The 26,236-nt window shown below is 43.6% G+C and overlaps 1 protein-coding gene across 4 annotated transcripts in view; it reads left to right on the top strand.

Annotated features, from left to right (window-relative positions):
• The window catches only part of ptprub (protein tyrosine phosphatase receptor type Ub), a 172,372-nt gene that overhangs the window by 41,636 nt on the left and 104,500 nt on the right, over positions 1-26,236 (top strand). For all 4 annotated transcript variants that reach the window (XM_075465221.1, XM_075465220.1, XM_075465219.1 and 1 more), the window contains exon 2: positions 9,618-9,749. In XM_075465221.1, coding sequence (XP_075321336.1) covers positions 9,618-9,749 — 132 coding nt within the window. The remainder of the gene's footprint in view (positions 1-9,617; positions 9,750-26,236) is intronic.

The following is a 26,236-nucleotide window of genomic DNA, read 5'->3' as shown; positions in this document are numbered from 1 at the left end:
ACCCTGAAGCTGAGCACCCCCGCCGTACTTCCTCACCGTCTCCAAACCCTTTCTTTTCTCAATCTGCTTCCTGTCCCTCCCTGTGTGACCGAGCCCATCCAGCCACCAGGGTTGAGTTATTAATGCCCGGGGAGGCAGAGAGATGATTTCATTGCGTATTCAGGTGTGGGGATGGATGGTTTTCAGAGGCAGCCTGGGGAGTGCCACGGAGGAGAGTCTCTGTAGAGAATAAATATACCTGTCTCCTGCTGATGCATAGGGCTACACTCACTGCAATGCAAATCAACCACTCTGTCTGCTTCCACCCAATCCCACCTGGATCCCCATCAGCCACACACTCACACTCGCCAGATTTAGATGAGACTTCCGTGGAAGTGCTCTCAGCGTCGTGGTTTGGGTCTCATGTGTCGCTGTAGATTCGACAAGCATTTCTTCTCATCTAGTCACCTTTCCCAGGTGACTTGACAGGCTCCGGTGTTCACCGGTCCCCATCTGTAACGAAAGGCAGAGGTTGGAGGTGACAAAGAGCAAAGCAGATGAAGGGTTTTCTTGGACTACGCACATAGTCATTTGTTCCTTTATTCCTGCTGGCTCTTTGTCAAAGGCATGCCAGGCTCCTCTCACAGAGTAACATGAGAATTCGGCGATGCTCTCCGAAGCACCTCTGCTACACACTGTTGGACGTGCGAAAGGGTTCCTTCTAGAAAACCACACGTGTCTTGAAATGTTCACACCGATGTAGCTCATTCTGGTCATGAAAACTCAACATTTTCTACATGCCTGATAGTATATTGCCCTTAACGTTACACGCTGAAACTTTAAGGCTCTTTAAGGCAGCTAAACTCTAAACCCAAGGATTCAAAATGGCCGCCCACAGGCCAACAGATGACATCATGTGAGCTATATCCATATTTAATGTACAGTTTATGGCCTATCCAGGTGAAATTGAGATACTCGTGCATTAAGGCTCTCTTCACTGAGCTGTGACCTTCACATAACATGATGACGTGGACGTTACTCTTTTCTCAGCTCACACGCAGCATCCTTCTGGCTCTTTTTGCCTGACAGGTTGGCCCATGCTTGAATATTGACTTTGTAAATAATTAGCCAATATTGTAGCTTAAGATGCGCTTAAGCGAACAGGCTGCAAGATGGGGCCCCATAACGAACGAAGCGCTATCAATGTTTCCTCCAACAACCCCCTTACTATTGAAATTCATCAATATACCTTTCAAACGTTTTGTGAATCGAGTCGGTGGCATTTTCTCTCTGCTGGCAGCGTGGCCATGGAAGGAGGTTTTTTTGAGACTCATTCTACTGACAACTGCAACACACACCGCGGTTTAATTGCATCAAATATGTTATTAATGACCAAAAACTCACGTATGGAAAGTAAGCAGATCTAATCTGCCACGAGAGAGAAACATGGAATCCTCTTTAAAATGCTGAGAGAAGAACACGTCTTCCAAAGGTGATGATCGGTAGAAAAAAACATTCATAAGCGGCCGTTTTGGAAATCTGTGAAATGTGAGCAATTTAATCCATTAGGCGCAGTTTTAAAATGACAGAGTATGTGAGACGCCAAGGCTTTATATGCTGAAACATCTGTTTCAGTCACTGATTTGCACTAAATGACACCACTTTACTAAAAGTAGCGCTTTATTCGAAGGCACCATAAAGCACTCTGCCTACGAACGCTCCATTTGCACTGAGCCTTTGTGATTTGTAGACTGTCTGAAGTGGACACAAAACATCTTCACACCCTCCGTGTTCTCCATTTAGTTTTGCCACAGTTGCGCTTCCACTCAAAGGACCAAAATGCTCAAAGAGTGCGATGATATACCGCAGGACAGTAAAACTGACACATTCCAACTCTGTTTGCATCAGGCAACGTTGCACATGAGCGACCGGGCCCGATTCGTATTGGATTTTGAAATGTTTTTCTGTTTTTTTTAGCTTTTAATACGAAGAAGCATCAACAACAAATAACCATCATTGCACATTATTTCATCTACAGACGTCCTCTAAATATATATCAGATTGTATATTAAAGCTGTGATATCTGTTGCTCAGCTCGTTCCAAATGTCATTTAAATGTAGGCCTACGGCATACCAGACCTGTGCAAGTGTCAAGGCTTTAAAGGGATAGTTCGCCTCTTTTGACATGAAGCTGTATGACATCCCATATTAGCAATATCATTTATGAACATTGACTTACCCCTGCTGCGTCCTGTGAGCCGAGTTCCAGCCTCGTTTTGGCGTTGACGATGGTAGTCCGGCTAGTTGGCTGGGGTTTAAAAAATAAAGCGTTTTGCTTCTCAAAACAATATGCTTTCAAAAGAGTGATACATTTGCATCACAAAATCGTTCATCCAGAAAAAGTCAGACCTCACAATCGCTTGGCGATATTTTTGCCTCCCTTCATATCAATGCGTTCAGTCACCTAGCGATAGCCACACCTGTTACGGTGTTTACTGCTCGGAAGCAGGGGACTGCTCGGTCTGCACTTTGCTCTGCACAGTTTACACAGCCCATAGTGATACGAAGGTAGAGAGAAAATAGCGCCAAGCGATTGTGAGGTCTGACTTTTTCTGGATGAACGATTTTGTGATGCAAATGTGTTATTCTTTTGAACGCATATTGTTTTGACAAGCAAAACGCTTTATTTTTGTGGCCCCAGCCAATTAGCCGGACTACCTTAATGCCAAAACGAGGCTGGAACTCGGCTCACAGCACGCAGCAGGGAGTAAGTCACATTTAATAAATGATATTCCTAATATGGGATGTCATACAGCTTCATGTCAAAAGAGGCGAACTATCCCTTTAAGATTTTTGCTCGTTTTGTTAATGAGCTGCTGTCAAACGACCCAGAAGTTTCCACAAACTTCTCCAAATGACATCTGTTGAGCTAATTTCCTCCAGTGTACTCACATGCAGCTGCTGAGTGTCTGATATGGCAATTTGGTACTCCAGCAAACTACTGCTAATTCTTAATCTGTACAAAAAGTGCCCCGCAGTGCAGGACTCTGCCGTCTCATTCTGCTCACTCACTGTACTCAATCTTTTACGAGGGAGTGAAAAGATTAACCGCAGTCAGCTCAGATCCAAGGGGATTGCATCGTGGGTTTTTAAAAGCGTGTCATTCTTTATCTTTGAAATGCTGGAGAAATAAAAAGGGGCGCATGTTAAAATCTCGCTCGGTCGGCTGTTGTCTCGAGATATCATCCGCGCTGCGCCGTCAGCGGGGCTACCACGTGGGGAACAACTCACCCTGTTTTTGCTGATTATGATTTATTCGAGCGTAAAAGTTATCAGAGTCACGGCGCCTTAAATGAGCTGAGGCTAGCTTCCTAATGCTGGCAACATTTGCAAAAAAATAAAAAAGTGCGATGAGACAATATTCGCTGTGCATATAGCTGACACTAATTAGATGGTGAGGCAGGGGATTATTCGGGTAAACAGAGGACGAGATAACAAATCCAGTGCAAAGAGCTATATGTGACACTAACAACTGATATGAGCAGAGAGAGACTCAGAGCCGTGATTAACTGCACACATAAAGCTGGGAACGTTTTTACGTATAACCCCCCCTCCCCCAAATGTAGCGGCAAATTGAAGTGTCGGCTAAACAAGTTTCCACCTTCTTTTATGTCCTTATGAAATCAACGAGGAGTTATTGCATCAGTGTGGCTCATCACTTCCACAGAGTAAATCTGAGGTTATTTTGGTTCGCCGTGAAGTCAGAGGAGGTTAAGTATGGCTTTATTTATGGAGGCCTCTGGAGATCAAGCGTCAACTCACAGCAAATATGGAGATTGGTGCGAAACACAGTGACAAAAAGCAGAAAGGAACAAAAAGCTGGTCCGCTCGAGTCACTATTGTTTTTTTTTTTTTTTCCTTTGACTCTGCACTGTACGCGGGCGCTTCTTGGCCTGTCACAACGAACAGTTTAATCATTCAGTCGCAATTATTTCAAATAATGCTTAGTTGGTTTCAGCTGGGAGACGCATTGTTTTACAGCAGTTCATGAAGCTGAATGACTGACAGCGTTCACGCCTGTCGTGTAGATGCTGTATGTGCCTTGTGCAGCTTTTGTTGAACAATCATTGTTTGTTGAACACACACACACACATATGAATAATAAATATATATATATATATATATGTATATGTATAAGTGTGTATATGCTAGCTTTTAATGCAGAGGTTGCCTGTCGGACCACCAGGGACCATCTTGTACCTCGGTTATGTCCATACTAGTGACTGTCCGGGCACTTCAGCTCCAATTTCTGTTGATGTCGTAATTATCAGTTAACATTTAGAAAATCCATTCTTGACATTTGTGAAACAATTCAGAGTCTTTTGCGTTCACAATTATGATATAAGAGTGTTAAGCCAATTAAATCATTAATGTAATTATTTGTATGGTGAATAATCATCTACTTATGTGTTTTATAATTGTAACAGGCCTGGGCGTTGCAGCTGGCTGATTTGCAGAGCATTTCCAACATGTTTACTGGTCCTCAGTCCCGAGCAGCAAGTGGTTTCTGCCGGAGGGGATCATTTCTTCTCTTTTCTTTCTGTTATACTTCACTGATTTACTTTAGCGATCTGTAACATTTCTTGAGACAGCTAACACAGTGCAGTAACAATTCATTTTCTCATATGAACACGAAACGAATCCCATCACGGCAAACTGGGGAAAATGTGCCTTAACCTTAGCCCCGATTCCTTGGCAGCATTCGCTGGGCGCCGCACTAAATTATGCTGTAATTATTCCGGTAAAGAATTTCCACCGACACCCCACATGACCGCTGGTCCTCCAGAGGGAGCAGAGGAGGAAGTGTGTTTGTCATGACAGATGTGCCGGATCTCTCCCCGTGTGTTCTGAGGAGATGACATTCCAAGACAGCGCTGGCCTCGGATCCCAGCTTCCTTCTCCTGGATGAGGAGACTTTTGCGGGGAGGAGAGTGCAGGCTTCATTTACTGAAGCAGCGGGGAATAATATAGTGCCTGCGTTTGGATGTGTCAGGTCCCATATCTCTGGCTGTTCTATTAGAAATAGACCTCGGTGCGGGGACAATTAACCTCTGGCCCCGGCAGCAGATCTGTGCTGTAACAGCCCAGCACGGGGAAATAAATCAAACCCGGAGGGAAAAAAAAAACGCACCCCGCCTCCCCTCAGGTTTTACTACTGTATCACCGAGCTTACATGTGCTCCACTGTTATCACATAATCACTGAGGATGGCAGTGATGTTATAGGTTGGCTGTAGGCAAGTAAGTCCTGTGAGTGGGATTGTGCTCCAGTTCAACCTCCCCCTGACCGAGTGTATCCTTTTACAGCAAAAATGGGTCTTTTTGATATTAATCAGTGGTCTGGGTTACAGCAAGGCAGACTGAACACCAGGCTCAAAGCACTAACGCGCCAGTATGTCCAAGTCCGTATCTTTGTTAAAAAGTTGTGTGTAGACAGGAAATGATGGGGTGTAAAAAGACAAACTACAATCCTGAACAAACACGAGAAATTTGGAGCCATCATTCGGGCAAGAAGCGATACAGTTGGGGCAGCCAAGAAGGAAAAGCATCAAAAAAATGTCTGACTTCTCCCAACATATGCTCAGTCCAGTCCTTGTCTTGAGCCATTTTCAGAGCAATGCGATTTATTTTTATTTTTTCTTGTATGTTAAGCCATTAAAGACTGACTCACGAGTCGTTCTTAAAAAAAAAGACACCCAACCCAAGGGATGAACCAGTGATGCGTCAACACATCACAGCAAACTTAGTTAAGAACCAATTTTTTAATAGGAAGCCATTTTTAAGGATGAGAAAACAGGGGGGGAAAAGGCTGATGTACCAGGTCTCATGGAGGGATGAATCCTCCCCAGAGCCCAGATCTCAACACTATTGAAGCAGCGTGGGATCGTCTTGACAGAGAAAGGAACAAAAGGCATCCAAAGAAGAGCTTTGGGATGTCCTTCCACAAGCCTGCAGAACTATTCCTACTGAAAACTACTGAAAGACTACTGAAAAGACGACTGAAAAGACTACTGAAAGAAATGACAAGAAAGCTCGTCTAGGAGGGTTCAGGCTGTGTTGCTCAAAGAAGTCTCACCAAATATCGACTTTCAAATTTGTTAGAATTGTATGTTTTTGCCTCGTATGCTGTATTTACATCAACATTTGCATGCTTTGATGTCACCTATTTCAAACCTATAGATACACACATAGATACATATATACACAGATAGCTTTATTAACTCCACAGGGGAAATAAGATTGAAACAGCTGTATTATATATAGCAAATTAAATAGAATAAAAACACATCATTAAAAAAAACAAATGAATATTAACTTACAATTAACTTATTAACGTACAAGAAAGCAAAAGTGAAATACACTTTAAGAGAGGTAAGAGTGAGGATTTAATTAAAGTGCAAGTTACTATGGTAATGTGCCATGATGAAAAGTGAACTGCCTTCATGACACTGAACACCCACAGAAAAAACCTTAAGTGGCTTCCCGAACCCATTAATCCTGCTTTGTAGTGCTCACTCCTGGCTATCCCGAGAGTCATGTTCTTTCAATCAGATATTAAGTTCACTAAATCCTGAAATTGAGAAACTGACAGTTTAAAGAGGAGAGCGCGGCAGGCACAAATAAAAAGTCCACAACACAAAGTTTAATGCACAAGCTGAGGCTGTCAGTATAAAAGGAAAAACAAGGCTAGGGGCTGGGGGGGAAGAAGAAGAAAAAAAACCAAGATCCAAGAGATGTCCAAATTAATCCCAAAACACACAATGAGTTACTTACAAAAGCCTAGGAGCAAGCACAAAGAAACCAACAAGGAATACAAAGCAGAAAGTAGCTAGAAAGCTTGAGCGCAAAGATCTGAAAAACAGTGGGGGAACCACAAGAGGTACACATACGAGGGTGAGTAATGAGCTGATCGAACAGAGTCAGAGAACTTCAAAAACAGAGCGGCGAATAGCACGAAATACATCTGCAAGGAGACAGAAGCCCAGAACCCGAACGCAAACTGGTTGACTTCAGTACATTTTAATCATCGAGTTTATGTCACTGATTGAAAGGTTTAACGCATGTAAATTTTCACCATGCTTGTTAAAATCAAGGCACAGAAAGCATTTCACGAAGTCCCTTCCCTCTGTACCTTTGTTTTTTTATTTTGTTTGGCAAAACATTCTGCCAGAGACGAGAAAAAACTAGAACATTTCAAAAGCTGCGATTTTTCAAACGCACCCGGGCGATCCGGGCAGCCTCAGTCAACCTCAAAGGACTTTAACCTTTGGCAATCTTGCGCGGGAGTAGTAAAAATGAGTTGTGAAATTGTGAATCCTCAGCACAGCGAAGGCCGGATGTGATTTATTTATTTATTTTTTGGTCATATTGAGAGAGACGTTTGTTTAATGGCAGATTAGAGGAAAAGGATGAGCAGCGATAAAGCCGCAGACCACAGGGGTAACCTTCAGGACCCGCCCGTGATTATTCCTATCATTAGCATACGACGCTTCACGCTGTCCTCTGCTAATTATCACTGACACTCACACTGACTGGATTCTTGTGACTGAGCCGTTCAAACTGCCCACTGCTGGACTGTAATTCTCACACCAGCGGACTAATGTGAAATGTGTCAACAGATGCAGAAAACAATGGCGCACTAATCTGGACCCGGGGGCCATAAAAGCCAAAGCTATTCAATATAACTCCAAAATATATATTTATATTTTTTTGCAACAGATAGCAGACTATTGAGTTATTGTGATGATCGCTGCTCTCCCCAGAGCGCCGGCTCTCCTAGAATGTTTCTACTATTTGTACATGCCTTTGTGAATAGGATTTTTTGAATTCGTATTCTTGTGGGTGGTAATTATCCTCAGATGGAGGTGCAGTTCTTGCTTTCAGCCGGGCTTTGTTTTCTTTGGAAGCAATTAAATATGTTGTTTTGTTTGAGAGAAACTGTTTTTTTTCTTTCTCTCCGCTGTTTTTGGCACACGCTGAGAGCGACATACAGTATCGACCTGGAGTCCTGTCGGCAGTTGGCCGCTCAGACCAGGATGGTTGTCACTGTTCGTACGTGGTCATCAGATATAATCACTTGTCCGACGCTTTTACGACTCCTTAATGTGAGGTATTATCGGTAATTTGAGCCATCGGCGTTGCTCCGTTTTTGTCTGGTAATCAACATTTCACGACGATAGCTTTGCTGCCTTGTGAAAACTCCTTTCAAAATCAACTGCAAGTGTGGAGAATGAGTCTGAGAGCACCGCAGGCCGCCATCAGTTTATATTTCAGGGCTACTGTGGTAAGCCACGGCACGCCAGTTGCTTTTGCTCTGCTTTTTCGTATCCTCTCTGAGCCACAACAGAGCTAACAGAGGTCAGCGCTCTGGTCTGAAAGTGCAGAGAGGTGGTCATCGTGGCTGGCAGCTGCAGTTGCTGTCTGGTCCAGTTGTGCATTCAAACGTGGGCGGAAGACAACTTGACTCTGTGATTACTCGGCAACAACTACAAACACTCATTTACAACACGAGGCTTTTGGTTTGTATTGGATGTGAATCTCAACCCTCTGGAGTCTAAGGCCTTTTCAGAGACTTTGAGGCAGTTGTCACCACCTTGACATTTTCAAGTATTTCAACTAACTGTAAACATCTATGCAAAAGTGACACATGGTTGTATTCTGAAAAGCCTAACAAAAAACAACATGAGAGTGAAGTGAATGTAATACAAACAAGTTTTATTTAAATTGAGGGGAAACACAACTGTACAAAAAAACAAGTTTTAGAGGTCTTCAAACAGTGCAAGAAAACACACCATAAATATATCTAGCCAAGACTGTTGAAGGTTGAACCTTGTAAACAAAAGTGTTGGCTGCATAAAAGCAAAAAGTGCAGTCAGAAATGTTTTTTTGTTTTCACACAAACTGTAAAAAAGTAATTGTGACTCCAGGCATTGTCTCTGAGAGTTGAATACTAATTAGATGGGTGTGTAACACCCCTGATTCCCCCCACCCCCCTGTCACTCTCCATGTGATAATTGTCTGTCACTGGCAGGACATTGCTGCCTTCCCCCACATGCTGGCTGAATGGGGTGTGTTCTCACCTGTGAATAGCCACTCAATCACCTGGTACTTTACATGTGAATAGGGATAGGTGTGGCCTAGGAAGCTGCTGCAGTCTGAGACAGAAAAGTACAGAAAATCCAAAGATTCATTTCATTCATTAAAAAATTCATTTTAATATATATATATTTGAAAACTAGAAGTTTCAAGGTTTTTAATGGTGTCACTTATATGTTTGAATGACAAAAACTCACAGAGATACAGATGTGTTTTTGGAGATGTGTCAAAAAAACCCACCAGCGGGTTTCAGACTCCAGAGTGCTTTGGGTCCTCGTGTTTGGACGATTACCTCGTTTTTTTTTTTTAAGTCTCCCACAACAGTAAACAAACCAATGACGTCGGGATTTTGTATAAAGAAGCAGATTCTTTCCAGATGAATCAATAAGAAAAGCAGTGCTGTGTGTTGCTTGCCCTTCTTTACCTCCTGTCAGTCCCATCCTTTGAGCGAAATCAAATGTTCTCTTTTTTCCCCTTCCCTTAGCCGCCGGCTGCACATTTGAAGAGGATTCGGATCCTAATCTGTGTGACTTCACCCAAGGTGAGGAGGATGACTTTGACTGGCTGTTGTTTCGGACCTACAATTCACCTTTTGCCAGCTCTGACCTCCTGAAGGGTGAGTACTCTTCTCCTCGGCTCCCCTGTCCCCTGAACTTGACTGTTGCCGCTTTAGTCAAACTGTATTAGCATGGATCGGTTACAGGTGATCCGGCTCATCTTACACGGAAACACAGCAAATGAAAATTCATGCGGCGCAGGGCGGGAAGCTATTTTTGAGCCCTTACGTCAATTAAAATGTGATTCGGGGTTGTTTTCAAGTTGTCATAAAGTCTGAATAATACATAGGCTACATACTGGAGGAGTGAGACCGTGTGCAGAGCAGCTTATGCATGAGTTTGGTGTCCATTATGCGTCCTGATTTAATGAAGTGCTCGCCTCCGTTTTGTCTGCGTCCTGCTAACCCCAAGGATAATTTTATGTTAACCAGCCTCACAGGACTAATGGAAACCAGCATTTTCCTGCCATCATCCTCTCTTCTGGTGGCTACCGGAGGGAGATGACATGCATAGTTTATAAGGCGCTCCTCCATCTCTGCACTACCAAATACCTGCAGGGATCTGACAAAGAGAAGACTGCTGCTTCAGCTTCTCAGCAAAAATATCAGTGGCTGCACTGGGCCCTCCACTAAAGTGCTTTTACGGAAAACTTGCAATTTGATTAGGGAATAGGCATCCCTTGGGTGCAACCAATCAATCGGTCTATGAAATGGTAATGAGAACTCAACACATCCATGGTGAGAAAACATGCATTTGAGTGTTTATTGTACAGGGGAAGCAGCGGGAGAGCGTGGATGCTCGGTGGAGGCATGAATTCTGCATTTCGCAGGGCAGGATGGACGTGATCCGAAGGCAGGGGAGACAGTTGATATGGCAGATATGAAGATAGATAAGCTGAAAGGAGCAGATGGAAAGATGACAAGGGGGATACGATCTAAACAGAGTTAAATGCAGGTCCCAGGGGAGCATTCTGTCCGATTTGAAACTATCAACTCAAATTGCCTTTTGAAAATGTTACAAAGCACCCTGCATGGGTAAACGGCCCTTGCTTGTTAAAGCTGGCTCCTTGTGATTTTGATGCGCAGCCCTAAAAAAATTCCTCCTTGTCTGCAGGTGGTTATCAAAATACAATCCCTAGCTGGATAAATCCCACATTTAATTCATAACCGCACCTCATTCACCGCCACATCATCAGCATTCAAGTGAGAATCTGCCCGCAGCCACCAGCCTATTCACTGCCGGCGATGAGATAATTAATACTTTTCCCATTGGGTTTAATTAAAACTTGCTGCTACGGCATTTACAACAATCCAGGGGCCTTCAGTGGAACAGTATAGCACAGGTGGAATGAGGCAGGTGCTGTTCTCTGGACACGACGAGGCGGGAAGAGAGGCTCTGGAGCAGCCCTCGATTGATCAGTTCTGGGTACCAGGAGACAAATTTGCTATAATTTATTATCCGCTCATCCTTCAGCGCTGCGCTCAAAGCAGTCCACTATATATTAATCAGCTGACTGTTGTCAATGTGCAGTGACAGCGGCACTTCCTCGTTATGTGAAACACAACATTTTCACTGTTAAATAAGGTGGATAACCTTGCTGCAGACACAGGCTCCGGAAGTTCTTTTTTTTTTTGTTGTTGTCTTTTTTCCCCCTCCTTTTTGACTTAATCCCCCCGAGTGTTGACTTCTATCCACGTATCACATTGAGCAGCCAAGGTAGGGGGGATAACAAGAGTTTATGAGATAAGGCTATTTACATTGGGCCAGTATTAACTTTGTGGGGCTGAAAAATTGGTGTCGAGGGAAGATTAGTAAACACAGCTGAGATAGCAGCAGCTTGTGGCTCCCGGGAGAAATTAGAGACTGCCGCTCCTATGAAAGAGAAAACAGTCTTGGATTAAAAAGAGAAGATAGACTGCAGTGAGATCTTAATAAGAATGGCACATTTTTATCGCACCCTTCTTCATTTTGAATTGGATTGAAGTTGGCTGGTTGATATTGTTAATCTTCGGTTCTCCTGCTGTTTTAATGAACGAGCCAGGCGTGCAGGACGATGACCTTGTGGAGAAGAGTGTGTGTGTGCATGCCAAGTGCCCCCCCCCCCCCCCCCCCCCCCCCCTTTTTTTTTCTTCCATGAAAGTCAGTATCATTAGCACTGAAAGCTATGGGTGTGCTGCAGGATCTTTCGTACCACAGTACATAAGGTCAGCCACATGGGAAAAAGGTGTTTTTTTCCCTCGTCACGGTTGAATGGTCAAATGGCGACGTATGCGACCCCGTCCTCACGATAACACACTGAACCCGGAGCTCTTTTCAATGTCGGGACAAAAACTCTGCGTTTATTAATGTGTGCGATTACAGAAACCTTTTTTAAGCGCAATTATTCACATACTTACATCAGGGAAATGACTGGTCATGAAAATGTTAAAAGTCAGACTCATGCCTCCATGCAGAAAATAACTCTTAGCATATCTGTGAGGGTCTTGAGAATGTGAAATGACTTATTGGTGCCAGGAAATTGTCCTGGAATGGAAAATGGGCTTTTGGAAGCATAACAAAATAACATGTAGTCGCCTTAAGTGGCTACACTGAAAAAAAAAAGGAAACAGCTCGGCTCACTAAGACACAGAACAACAGATCTTAAGGTTCATCTAAGGGGTGGGGTTCCTTTGATAAAGTACCACGTATTGTCTCCATTTGTTCTTAATCTTATCATCAGATTGCATCTGACGGTGCAGTTATGTACTGGACGCACTAAATGCTAGACATTAAAAACATGCAGTACACAGTGTTAACACCCCCCCCCCCTTTTTTTTTTAATCCCTGAGAAATGCAATAGTCCTCACTCACCGAGCCAAGTCTCGACTGATCTCAAGCACTGCTGTGATGATAGTCAGACGATGGCAAAGATGGTGGCACTGAAGTGCAAATTGCACTTCATTACTAACAGGCAGCAAGTGCTTCATACGCTGCTTGCATCCCTCCATAAATGACGGACTGGCCTTTGAACTAAACCCCTCCGATGGCCGCAGTGACCTTCAGGTGCGGAGGGAAGTGTTGCCGCTGTCAACCAGCAGTTATAAGCAATTGTTTTATGCTTGTATTTTAGATCACAGTGACCTATTCTCGGAGGGTGTGCAGGCATACATGAACATTATTCACAGACCGGAGCCATTGGTCAATGGATTGTTGTCATTCAGACCAAACACGAGAGTTGCAGCTTTTTGGATTTCTTGTCCCTTTCTCATTCATCTGGCTGAGAGGTTCGATCTGCGTAGTTTTACAAATGCCCAATAACAGTTTTTACGACATCAAACAAATGAATTAGCAAGTAAATGAATGGTTCTTAACACATAAAGAAAGTATTAACCCTGTAGCTTATCTTATTAGCCAAAAGCACAAATGGTTCTTCCACAAATGCCCTCGACTCTTAAGGTGGGGCTTTAGACTTCAGAAAGGTCAGAGCTTACATTAAGCTTTGTCTTTATGCTTTGTCGCAGGGTCAGAGACCGGTCAGTTGCCACATAAGTTAGCAGCAAAGTCCGTGTAATGACATTTACGGAGCTAATTCACACTAACACATGCAGAGACCTTCATCTGTACCTTCAGCATCCTCTATTGGAAGGTTTCGGTCTGGCCTCTCCCATCTGTCAGCTCTCACACCTGCTTGACTTCATCATCTCGCAGGGACCGGCTACACTTCAGTGCTTGTGTCATTGACACTGACCCGGGATTCGTTTGTGTCTTGAAGGGATGAGGCAGAGCGAGCACACAGATATACGTCCGCAGTGGGGGAGCTGTTGTTATCAGAGCTGTCCGCCAATCCTTAATGGTTGAACAGTTAATTACTCTGCCTTCCTCTACCTGTCCCTTCTGGCAGTCTGCATTCACCGTATATGCTTTGAAAAACATTGCATAAGTGTATGCTCTCCTAAATAGCCAGGTAATGGAATTTGGATTCACGGTTCTTTCCATTTTTGCTCCATTTTGACGCGTTCCTAAATTGCATGGCAGCAATGACAAGCTTCTTGTAAGTAAAATCCCCCATAATCATACAGCTGACAGCTCCTCATTAGCGCTATGTAATCTGTTATTAACGTCAGTAACGCAGACTCACCCCGAACCCTAGAGTTTTAGCGGAGATTCGGACCACTTCGGCGTCTGGATGAGGTCGGAGGGGACTGAGACCGACCTCATTTGGGTTTCTTGTTCTCTAATAACCATAATTTACAGAATGCATTCCTGAAAAATTGAGCTGAAGGTTACTAATAAAACATGAACCGATAGAGATTCCAGTCTTATTTGTTGAGCTCTGTGGATGGCCCGCTTTGTTGAAAATCAAGTTGTAGCTTATCTTTTCAAATGTGCCAACACATCGCGGAGAGACGTGTATTTTTAGCAACTTAGGAATTAATATTCATCAAACTGTTTGAAATTCAGTCTTAAGTTGTTATAGCCGGTGAAATCCCATGTTCCTAACTCAGGATTTCACTTCCTCGATGTATTTTAGGACTGCAGTTATAACCGTGCAGCTCTTGCAATTTGCAAAACAAGGTAAAATGATCAGTGCTTTATTCCTGTCACATGTCTGTGTCGTTGGCGGGCGTGTTTTTTCAGCGGCATCCAGTTTTGGATTGCAGAGTTTCGCCAGCCGATTTTATGAATTAGCACCCCCTCAGTCAGAGTGGGAGGAACTAATTAGTGAAATGGGCCTTGATTATTTTTTTTTGGTGGGAATGAAAATCTTCAATGGCCCAGAGGGGGCAACGCTGCCTCACTGGGATAAGTGCTTATGACTCATTACCTCAAGGCAAAGAAGATCCCCTTTATCGATCAGTCAGGTCTGAAAGTCTCCTTGTAGAGCATCTCAAAAATGCCCGTCGCTACCCAGAAGCTCTTAAAACAAGATGAATGGATTGGATTGTTATTTAGAGAAGTGAGCATCAGCTCCCCTTCATGCCTTTACGTGAGGAGGAATCATTACTGGGAATGACTGAGACACAGCTGGGAACGGCAGACATTTTGCCACCCTTTGAAGCCTGCAGTCCAGCAGGGCTACACACTGAGTCCATCCCTTTTGTTCTGTTTTTTTTTCTTTACTCACCCACGCACACTCCCAGGTGATGGGTAGGTATGGTAATGCTGGCCCCTTCGGCTGTAGCTTCTGTCTAATTAGTGTCGCTTTAGAGGGAGAGCTGGAGGGCTTTTATGTGTAAGGTTGCAGGTTTAACAACATAATTGATGCTCTGGGAGCTCACTCGGGATCGCAGCCAAGTAAACTGTCTTGGTGGACCTCCTTAACTCAGGTGAGACGAAGCGGCGCAACAGTTCAGCTCGTGTGGATGACAAGCGCAGTGAAGCAGGGAAATCTTTGCTCAAACAAATTGGGAATCTGGATTTTGCTCATTTAGCAAACTTAACTTTTTTTTTAATATCTTACTCTTTTGATCATTTCAGCACAATTTGTAATACTAAGTCTCATCGAGCCAACTGAAACGGGAGGTCATAGCATCAGCATGGGGACACAAAGATGGCTTTTTTTTTTCTTTTGTGACATTTTCTGTTGTAGTTTAAAAAAAAATGCTATTCAGTTATATATATATATATATATATATGTGTGCAGGAATTATTGCGACAGTGCGCCAAAGGCTAACACATGGAGGCCGACAAGGATGCACTCTTACACCCATAGCTTCAATCCCCAACTAATCTTACAAGCATCCTCTCGGTTTGTGGACTTTGGGAGATCACCCGGAAAGCCTATCCTGACACAGAGGGTAAATGATAAATTCACACAGAAAAGCTTCATCAGAGGTTCCAGCCTTCGTGCTGTGAGGCGACGGCGTTAATCACCACACCGCCACGATGCCCAAGTTAAAAGAAGCTAACGGCGAAGCCTTCGTCGCGTGTGCACGCACGATGCCACAGCAGACTGAGCCGCCGACTTCGACGGCCATCGCTCTGCTTGCGTCTGGCTCTTGCAGGAGAAACAAGAGTGGCGACTGAATGACAGTCATTCCCTAAGTGTGCGCCAGGGTGACACGTGACAGCTGCTGACTGACTGATTTCAGGCAGCGTCGCGCTCTGCCTCTGCTGGGGTGTGACGGCACTGCCGACCTGTGAAGACTTCCGACATTTCTGTTGCGATTGTTCTCCGCTCCGTTATACTGTGACCCTACAAATGTGTGAAATAGCACATCTGACTGTTTTCACAACCTTGCAATGCTAACATCGTGAGCTTCTGATGATTCTCTGAGACAGCTGAGAGGACTATTTTAAGGGTCCCTTCATTTTTTCTTGTGGTAGATAATGCACTGCGGCAGTTTGATTTCCTCTCCAGGTTACTAAAGTACTTGTGTTACAACACATTTAGTTTTGAACCGGATCGTTAGTTCAACTGAGCATGTAAAAGTTCTACTCCTACAATATCGCATCCAAGTTAGGCATTAAAATCTGAGAGTCAACTTAAACACAACGCTTTTCTGTTTTAAAACGGATTAAATGCATTATTATTAAATGCATAATTAATTACGTGCTTATGAATGAAAGAAAACGTAAAACCCAGTTAGATTTGTGTAAAGATCCAATTACAGTTTCTTGGTGCGTCCATGACTTAATAATATTGATCTGCAACAAGAGCACAGAGCTGGCGTCAGTGGGATGCTTGTATAACTGAATTTTATATCACACGCTCTCTGTTACTTTCTAAGTAAGCAAACGATTAACAGGCTTGAAGCATCTTTTTGAATCAGATGTGAACACTGGAATTAACTTGAAAGACATTTGCACTCACGCTCGCTGGCTTTGAACATGTTCCTCTAAATATTTGAAGTTATCTTTCTTCTCCTCTTCTCTGCTAATCACACATTCTCTCTTTGGTGATGCGGGGATGCTTTGTGTGTGTGGCGGCTTTGGGTAGTTACAGCGTGTGTATCTGGATATTTCCCAACCCCCGCGTTCCCTTCTTCTCCTCTGTGCTGGCTACTTTTCTCTACAGCTCTAAATCTACACCAGTCACGAGCCACAGCCAGGTTCCTGAAGTCATGGCAGGAAGTTTCCAAGTATGTCTTAAAATGCTGTTTGTCCGCAGGCCTGAATTTAGCTTTCTCGATACACCTGAATAAGGAATACGCGAGTAAATGTGACCACAATTTGAGGCCCTTCACTCACATGCTCACAAGTAATTTATGAGTTTTCATGGAGGGAGGGGGCCAGCTCTTATTTTTGGAAGCAAAGGGAGAATAAATGTCAGAATGACATAAAAGCAGATTTGTTACTTCTATTGATTAATGACACGTCACCTTTCCGTCAGCTTGTAAACTCTCTTGCACAAGGCATAAACAGTCTCTTATATTTATACTATTTATAACATTTGCAATGAGATAATTTACCGTAGATTTAACAGTATTTTTCTTACCAATCCCTGATCGGGTTGTTTTCTCTGTACACTTGAAGCATTTCAAACATACTGTATGTATTTCTTTTTTGAGAGTCAAGGCTGGGGGTTGCATTGGACCAGATGAAAAGGACTGATATCATTTGTTTCGTTCACCATCGAGAATGACGGTGCTGCAATTTATTTTTCCAAAAGTGGAAAAATCCTTATTGACCGTAAAAGTAGCCTGTTTCACACATTGGCTGCACTTTCTAGGCAAAAAAACCCCAACCTTGTTAACCCACCCCTGTTCCTTCTCTGAATTCACACATGCCAAACAGAGGCGGATCAGCCAGGCATCACTGTGTGCTTAGAAACATCAAGCAGGTGTCCTAAAATCAGCTGAGTGACAGCAACATCATTGATTGGAGTGGAAAGTTTCACTATGTGTGTAAGCACGCGGGATTTCGGTCCCGTTTCATCTCTGTTACTACCTCACTTGCCGGCTCGGAGGCGTATCGTTGGCGGATCATCTTTGAAACTCCGTTCCGACTCGGTACTTTCACACATGACACGATGCACAACAATGGCACATAGGCTTTGAATTGATTAACAGAAATCGATTCAACGTGTCAACGCATTTGACTTTGATGCCTGAAACTGGGATTCGAAACGCAAATTGCTTTTTTGAAAATACCCAACAGCCACGTTACTATCTTTCTCTCACACTGAGCAAGCTTTCTTATGGACATGACTCAATAACAATTAAGCCCTTTCTCCATTATAAACACCCTCAACCCCAGTAACAACTGGGGCATCCCTATGGTCAATGGACAAGAGACCCTTTGAGAATTCTGTCCAACTAAGTCTGTTTATCCTTATCGCCTGGCCAGCCAGCAAAAAAAAAAATCACAATTTAATTTCTGCCAGTTAAAACAAATTGTGGGGTAAATAACAGCAAAGTCTTATTATTATTATCTCAGGCATGTTTAACTGCCTCTAAAAATGACTTACTGTAATGTTGCCACATAGAGGTAGACCTGAAGTTTATCAGTAATGCTTATTCTCTATTATTATTAATAAAACTGATCACGCTTGACTGCTTTAACAGCACATTGTGGCAACAAACAGGCCCGCATGCCACTGCACTCATCTTGCTTTGCAATGAGTGTTGCGCTCATCCTTGCCGGCTTGCTGATTCACTGTTGTAATGGCATTATCCTCCAGCGTATGCTTAATTTTCACTGTTAGATCGGCTGCTTTTCAGTGGGGGGGGGGGGTGTGAAATGTTGCGTCAATCTCCCATGGGAGTGCCCCGTCGCCACCATCTGCCTAGAAATGCAGCGCCCCGTGTCCCTCTGGGACCCCAGTTCACACTTTACAGGTCCCACTGGGGGGAAACTGGTTGCAACTCGAAAGATTTGCACAGCAGCTCCTGGTACGCCACAGCTCGCACAAAGGGGCTCATAAAAGTACGCACCGTTGCACTTTGGATTTCACAGCCATAAAGCATCTTATAATAAATTCATCATGTCAAAACACAATGCCAGAATTCAAATCAAGACGTCTGTTACATATTTACATCGTCCGTCTCTGTGGCTGGGTTTGAGAGGCAGGTATTGTTTAGTTCTCAAGCTGCTGTGTGTGCTTTAAGTGCACTTACCATAATCTAAATGAAGCCTATATGAAGCCATTGATCCTCAGCTGGGAGACTTAATGATTTCATTGTGTTTTCTCTGTAGATAGTGGGTGGCAATCCAGTTGCCCGGAGAGCCTCTGAGTGTAGGTTATTTCATCACCATTTGCTGGAATAACATTGATTTGAGATGTAGGATCCTCTCGAGTTGGCGTCTGGTTGGAGGCTCATGAAGTGCCAAAAGGATCCTTTAGAGTCTGAAGGAGTGGGGACAAAACCTCTTTTTCTTCTTCCTTGTCTCCCCACCTGATGTGTAATCCATTGCTGCCATTCTCATTCTCGCATACTTTCTCTCAGGTGCAATTTAATTCAGCGGCGTTGCCATAATAACTCTTGTCGTGCACAAGTCTCTGTCAGTAATTGATATGTAGGCACCGCTTCTGGGTGGAGCCATTTGCATTAAATCGTGTTAACTGATATGATAATGAATGGGAAAGGGCCGATGCAAGCAGAATGACTAACTCGAGATGGATGGCTATTTGAATTATACACAATAAGTAATATATTATATCAGGTCTCAAGGGTCCACTGCTCTCTCTGAATTTGTAGCCTGTCTTTTACTGGGAGAGGCCGGACCTGCCTGGATATAAATAGCGCCGGGATGCGACAGCTTCTTCATCTTCCTTACCGTCATTAATGAGATGTGATGTGGAGAGAAATGGGCATGCAAGAAAATATATGTTTAAGGTGAGACAAAAAAAAAAAAAAACCAAACAAACAACTCAGACTGGCGAGGAGAGTGATGTTCTCTCTAACGTGCTCTGATCCAGTGTCTTGCACGCCAGTCTGATTAGTATTCTGTTCATCTCTGTGCTTTTAACTAGGCTGTTGATAATTAGCTTCTCAAGCTTCACTAAATTTTATTATTCTCCATTAATACACATGAAGCATTTTGCCTTTCAGATAAAAGATTTGAAAAAAAGGGGGGGGGGCTGCGGTTGACTAGAAGCAAGGATGAATTGGAGTCAGTAACTTTAATTTAATCATTTCTTTGCCTCTGCTCAAAACAATTAACAACAGTTTCTCTTTAACCATTTTTACACAGCGGTCATAGTTCAAGGAGGGAATTATGTGAGTTGACGGCCTGAGAAAAAGCCAATATTTGAGTGTTAGTGACAGTGTGTGGAGATGGCAGATTTAAATTCTTTAAATTCCTCCCTTCCCTGCTCATTCAGGGACGGCAGCCCGCTCAGCGTGGTGCTCAGATTTTAAATGAGGGTAAAAGCGAGCTCTGCTATCAGCACTGACAGGCACCCCGAGTTAATGTATCACACTCGGTAGTGAGAAAAAAAAAAAAAAAAAAAGTTAGTTTGGCGCATTCGGTAATCTCAGGTGTCACATGCTCTTACCTGCCGGGGTTTTTTTTTTTATATTTCCGCTCCTGTAGTGGCGAGCACGTCGTTATCCAGGTCACACTGAACAGGACAAAGGTTGAGAGTAGTGGTTCTGATTGGCCGTGCAGTTGGACATCACACAGGATGACTGTAAGGTGCAACCAGACAAAAATTTCACACTTAAACGGTCACATGAAAAAGAAAGCGTCTATTTATTTTCACGACATATTATACGGTGTCATTGATTAGTCGACCAAAAGGCAGCGGATGAGGAACTACTCCCCATGATCCAACAGCTTGTAGAACCAGCTTTAGCTGCAAAAACTAAAAGTAATCGTTTTCTGTGTGGGCGCCATCAGTCTCTTACATCACTGATGAGGAATTTTGGACCACTCTTTGTTTGAAGGTCGCTTCAGTTAATTGGAATTTACATTTTCTCCTTGGCATTGTGTTAACACACACCTGAATGCTCCAGACCAGCAAACTTCCAAAGCTTCTCCTTTAACAGAGGTGCAGTACAGTTTTTTGACCAATCCCAATCGTATATTTCTAGCGGACTGAAAAGCTGCTGCAGCCAAAGCGGGAAGGAGAGCTGACGAAAGAATGCCGAATGTGCGAATGACTCAATCAATTTGGTTTAAAATCACAGCCACTTCATCAAAGGACGATCTAGATTTGTTGATTTTTATTTATTTATTTTTTTAATTAGATAAATGTTTATCTCTGAAGCAGGTGAGAAGGTTTTTTTATTTTATTTTCTGGCGCAGTTGCTATTTGCATCCAATAATGTACAAACAGAAAAGCAATTAAAGGCAAACAGTGAGACGACTGTAAATCTCTAAGTTATTTTTTTTTCTTTATAATGATGTAATAAGAAAGGTTTTAATTGTGGAGTGATTTGAATTAGCATAGCTTTAAAGCACTTTGTAAGGCGGTTGTGGATATGAACAGGAAGGCACGCGCATCCTTTTATGCAATTTGGCGAGTTGGAGTAAATCATTTTTATCGTCCACTGATGACTTTACGAAATTAAATAATGTCGGTTCCAAGTGTTTAGAAGGGATAAGGAACAAGTTGTAGAGCTATCAATCGCTGTTTTAGGTTAAATGTTATTCTCTGCTGACATATCTCTAATGAAGGGTTTTCTGAGCAAAAGTCAAACGGCGTAGTCGGAGACTCTCGCAGTCCGCACGCTGACGTCTTTTTAATTTTCTTCGAGAGGGGATTGGTTGGGAGGTGGAGCCTCCATAACCTCATCACCTGCTCCGTAGCAGGTGAGGTTTCCAGCACAGGGGTCGCCATGGTGATACAACCCGGTAAGAAGTGAATTAGCTTCGTGCTACTGAATATCCATAGCTGAACCTGAACTCATCCTGCTCCGTGGTACACGTCCCTGGAAAGGATCAGAGTTTTTTTTTCATTATTATTTCCTGATACAGAAACCTTAACGGAGGACGTATTTGTTATTAACACGGCTCCATCATCTATATATACGTATAAAGGGGGATGTTCTTTTGTTTTGTAAAATGAGTAACTTTATTCATCAGAACTTTTTTTCTGAGGAACGTAAACGTCTTTGGAGTCCAACTCTGTGTCATCACTTAACATAATGTCCAATTTATGCAAAACAGCCACCATGAGGCAATGGAGTGAATAATGGGCCATGGATACTCGGATGATTCGGTGTCCAGTTTCATCACATTGCTATGTTGATAAATGGGAAAAAATTTCTCTAATCCCTAGCTTTGTTCTGGAAGCCACAGTCTGGGAGCACTTCTTTGAAAATTGTCACATAGAGAAAACTGTCTATTTCACTTAATTGGGATGAGAAAGTTAATGTTCATCTTTGCTGTGATATTTCCATCCATTACGACCAACTTTGACAGTCCTTTCTTGAAATATAAACCTCACTTTTCATCTTCATCCGCTCCTCCAAAAGGGAAAACCGGAGAACAAGACGAGACGGGGCTGGCTTAGATGGGGATTCTTCAGTGTCATTTGAGAGGAGGAGGATGATGATATGTCTTAGAAGATTATCTGCGTGAGAGACAATGGAGGCCCTGCAAACACCGGACTTGCCGCAGACGGAATCTTTTTTTCCGGTGGCAGCAGACTCTGGAAGCAGAGATTCTCATTTTGAGGAGTGTCTTGTGTGCTTTTGTGGGCATCTGTAAGATTACTGCATTCCATTCCGTTCTCAAGGTCATAACAGTGTTTACCGCCTCCATCAGATCTGCTCAGCGCCTCCTACCTTTGGAAAAACTGACTGCAATTATAGAGTGTGAGTGTCACAAAGTGGTGCCTGTGTTTTGCGATCATGATCAAATTGGGGCTTCAGATGCTTGCGCTAGCCACAGTTTGAAACCCAAGAACTGCTCTGAATTTTATATAGAGAATAACTGGAAAAACATCAGAAACGCTGGCGAGCTCGCTCGACCGTGGCGACACAATCTCCGCCGCCTTTGTGTTGTTTGCAATTTCGGCGAAGAGCGCGTCCCTCTGAGGAACACTCCCAGGTTGTTAAAGCTAATTACTGCTGTGGGTTCTCCACCAGGAGCTGTCTGACAGCATTTGCTGAGATATTAATATCAGATGATGGGAGTGAGGACGTTGGCACATGCTTTAAATCTGCTACGACACAAGCGCCACACATGGATGACGAAATGCGGCACGAGCCCCGAGATGCACACTGTCACGACTGCATACTTGATGACTTGATGAAGGCTTTGCATGCACAACATCTGACTTATGAAATGAAAACACTTTAGTGAATCAGCCCCCCCCTCCCGCCACTTTATGTGACTTTTGAGGCGACGCCATAAGCTGAAATCTGGAAGCTCTGCATCAGTTTTATTGTGACAGTACAATTATGAAGCTCCAGCTCCCACTGCTGTGTGGGCCGCTTCCTCGTCATCTTGCTGAGGGCCATGCTCTCTAAAGGGAGCAATAGAAAAAGCCATAATCATAACTTCACTGCAAACTCATATTCTTTTACACGCTTTGCTTGTAATGTTTGTCATTGCAGAGAAAACAGGGAATTTGAAAACCTAACTTGTGGGAAATGAAATGTTTTAAAGTCTCCACGCCGCCGCTCCTCTCGTCGCCTGATGTGTTCTCTTTGAGGTGGCAGGACAATCTGTGATGTGCAGCTGGAAGCCTCTTATGAGGCTCCCTCAAACAGCTGTGGGATTTGCACGTCGCTTAACCTAATTTATTTGGGGCCTCTTCGGAGGCAGAGGAGTTGTCCCACCCTTGGATCACATGCACCTATTTTTACTTGCACACACAAACGCGCACACACTGTTAGTGCCTTCTATGTGTGGACTCCCCAAGGAGAGATAGCTTTTCTTAGCAGCTTTCACTAGGGCCGATCAACTCTTAAACCACGTTCTAACCCTTAGAAATACATTTGAGCTTGTGCGGTCTAGCATTTTGGTCCTCACAAAGCTGTCAGACCCTAGAAGTGTGGTGGGCCCCCAGCGTCCGGACCCCATGATTACAGTTAAGCATAAACACACCCGTCCTCAAACAATGCATTTGCACCTGTTTCGCCGCTGTTCCACAGCTAATCTCCCACTCATTTGCTCAGAATGTTCCATCCCTGTCGAACACTTTGAGCCTTACTTCACAACCAGCTGAAGTATGATATTGAGAATGAGAGGACATTGCTGTTCTGTTGCGGGTCTCTGGTTGGTGCATTATAAATGCCCTCTCTCACAGACATGTTGCAGCAGATTACACTAGGATCGTGGTTCCAATTCTCTGGAGAGGGGAGCTGTCTGCGGCAGGGCTGAACAGCAGCTACTGCCATCCCAACCTGTGCTCGTAGCCACAGGCATGTATGCCTCTGGGTGCAGGTGTCTTTTTTTTTTTTCCTTTTTTACTCAAATGTCTGCCGGTGTGTGTCAGTCTCTAGACACTCCATCTACACCTTGTCGCAGTGCTTTGTAAAGGGCTGACACCCCTCATTTCTCCACATGACGCTTCCAGACTTTCTTGTAGTTCTTTAAAGCGATCTTGAGCAGTAGTTTTCCAGACCTTCCGATAGTCTTTCAATCATTTTCCGTTGGACACATCAATTGCTCTATTTCTTTCATTGCATCTATGAAAATTGCCGAAGATAACACAGTTTGACGGACATAGAGAAATACTTTAGGCGATTCCCAAGGACCCTTTAGGTGAAACTTGGCACTCTCAGCACTAGGGCTGAGCAATTTTATCGATACTGCGATATATATCAATATTTCGTTTCCGATAAAGTATCGATTTTTAACATTTATTTATTTATTTATTTATTTATTTTTAAAGCAAACTTTATTGAAAAGTCAGACGTTACAATTAGTGAAAACACAGAACATTAAGGTAATACAATACAATGCCAGGGGGTCACATTATACAAAACAGTGATAAATTAGTTCATAAAAATGTTGTATAAAGTGCACAGCTCTCACGTTTGTGACATGTTCGTTTGTTTCTGTTTGTCTGGCTGTGTTGTCCTTCCGGTTCAAAGGTTGGACCACCAGTCCAATCAGCGATGATTCATGTCAAAACACACTGTCCCCTTTTCCCCCCCAGAAAATGATGTAAGTGTATCGAATCGTATCGTATCGTTGGCTGAATATCGTGTATCGTATCGTATCGTATCGTATCGTGAGATTAGTGTATCGCTACAGCCCTACTCAGCACGGTGTTCAGTGTGAATGTGAAGAAACGGGAACAGTTTCAGAAACAGCAGATGAACAGTACGTGAAAGGGACGTCCTTAAGAAATAAGATAAACCCCAGAAAAGATCTCTGAGAGTTGCATCAGGGCCTCCAGTGGATCCCTCTATTGTTGGCAGCCAACGTCCAAAGAGCAGCTTTGGAATGTCCTTTAAGAAGCCCGGAGACCTATTCCTGAAGACTGCCTAAAGAAAGCTTGTCTAAGAGGGTTCAGGCTGTGGTGGCCATACCGAATATTCACTTTATGTTTCCACACGTTTCAGTAAATTGCTGCATCCGTGGCACCCATGGGTGGCTCAAGGCTTTTGCACAGCGCTGCAGTTTCACCTCCACTGCTGAGTTTCAGGTGAAATCAGTCTTCTTTCGGTTGTTTTTGTTGTCGCCCTTGCTGATCCTGTCCTCTCTTACCCTGTGCCAAGTAAAGTTAAACATACAGAGACCAACTTGCTGCAGGAAAAAAATCTATCCAATTAGAGACTTATCTGATGTTCCACTATTTCTGCTATACACTCGCCTATCTATTTTTAATTGAATCAGGAGACGAGCGAAATAAAGCAGATATTCCTCCCACATTTCTTGGAGCTTGATTACAGACGGCGGAGACTGTTGAAAATTCCAGCGGCCGGATCAGAGCTGTGCTATCTCCTTCTACGATTAGGGGGCCAGATAACCAAAGATTTATTAGCCAAACATCCCGACAATTAATTAGGCAGCTTGGCTAGACTAATCCTGTTTTCACGGGCTTTAGCGGGTCGAACTGCCGTTCTACTACCAATAGGAGAAGAACGGCAGTTCAAAGACGAGGCGAAGAAGGAAAGGCTTAAAAATAATAACAGTTTTCCGCCTAGAAGTGTTTGTACGGCATTATTTTATGTCTCTTAGCTCTGTCTCTGTGTGCATGTGTGTATATAATGTGTGTGTGTTTCTGTAATAACACCCTTCAGGACACAGGGATACATTATGCGTAAGAGGATGGACACGTGGACAGGAGGTTCACAGAGACTGGAGTTTACAGATGCAGGATGCAGATATAAATCCTCCCTCCCTCCTATCCACAGTTCAAAGGCTCGTCTACAAACACTGCTGGCTTTCAGGCTCCTCCTTCACTGCGCCTCCCAATGGCTCCGCTTGCCTTCACCTCACCAAGACTCGGTGCCCCGCGAGAGGCCCGGCAGGTCACAGCGCCCCGCAGAAACATGCAGTCCGCTCTCTTTGTTCTGGGCACGCTTGACATTTGCTCTCGTAAGACCTCAGAGTGTTTAAGCGCAGCGCACACCGGTGAGCAGATGGCCAAGGAGCTTTTGTTTTGGTCCTAAAATAAGCCTTCTACTTTGGGACCAAAGCAGAAAAAAATCTGGCGGAATCTTGTCGACTTTAGCTGAAAGGATCACTGTAAAGTGTGGAGATGGGAGCGAAAATC

The sequence above is a fragment of the Odontesthes bonariensis genome, chromosome 5, assembly GCF_027942865.1.
Source record: "Odontesthes bonariensis isolate fOdoBon6 chromosome 5, fOdoBon6.hap1, whole genome shotgun sequence".
NCBI lineage: Eukaryota > Metazoa > Chordata > Actinopteri > Atheriniformes > Atherinopsidae > Odontesthes > Odontesthes bonariensis.
The sequence above is the reverse complement of the archived record's forward strand: the minus strand, read 5'-3'. Positions and strand labels throughout refer to the sequence as shown.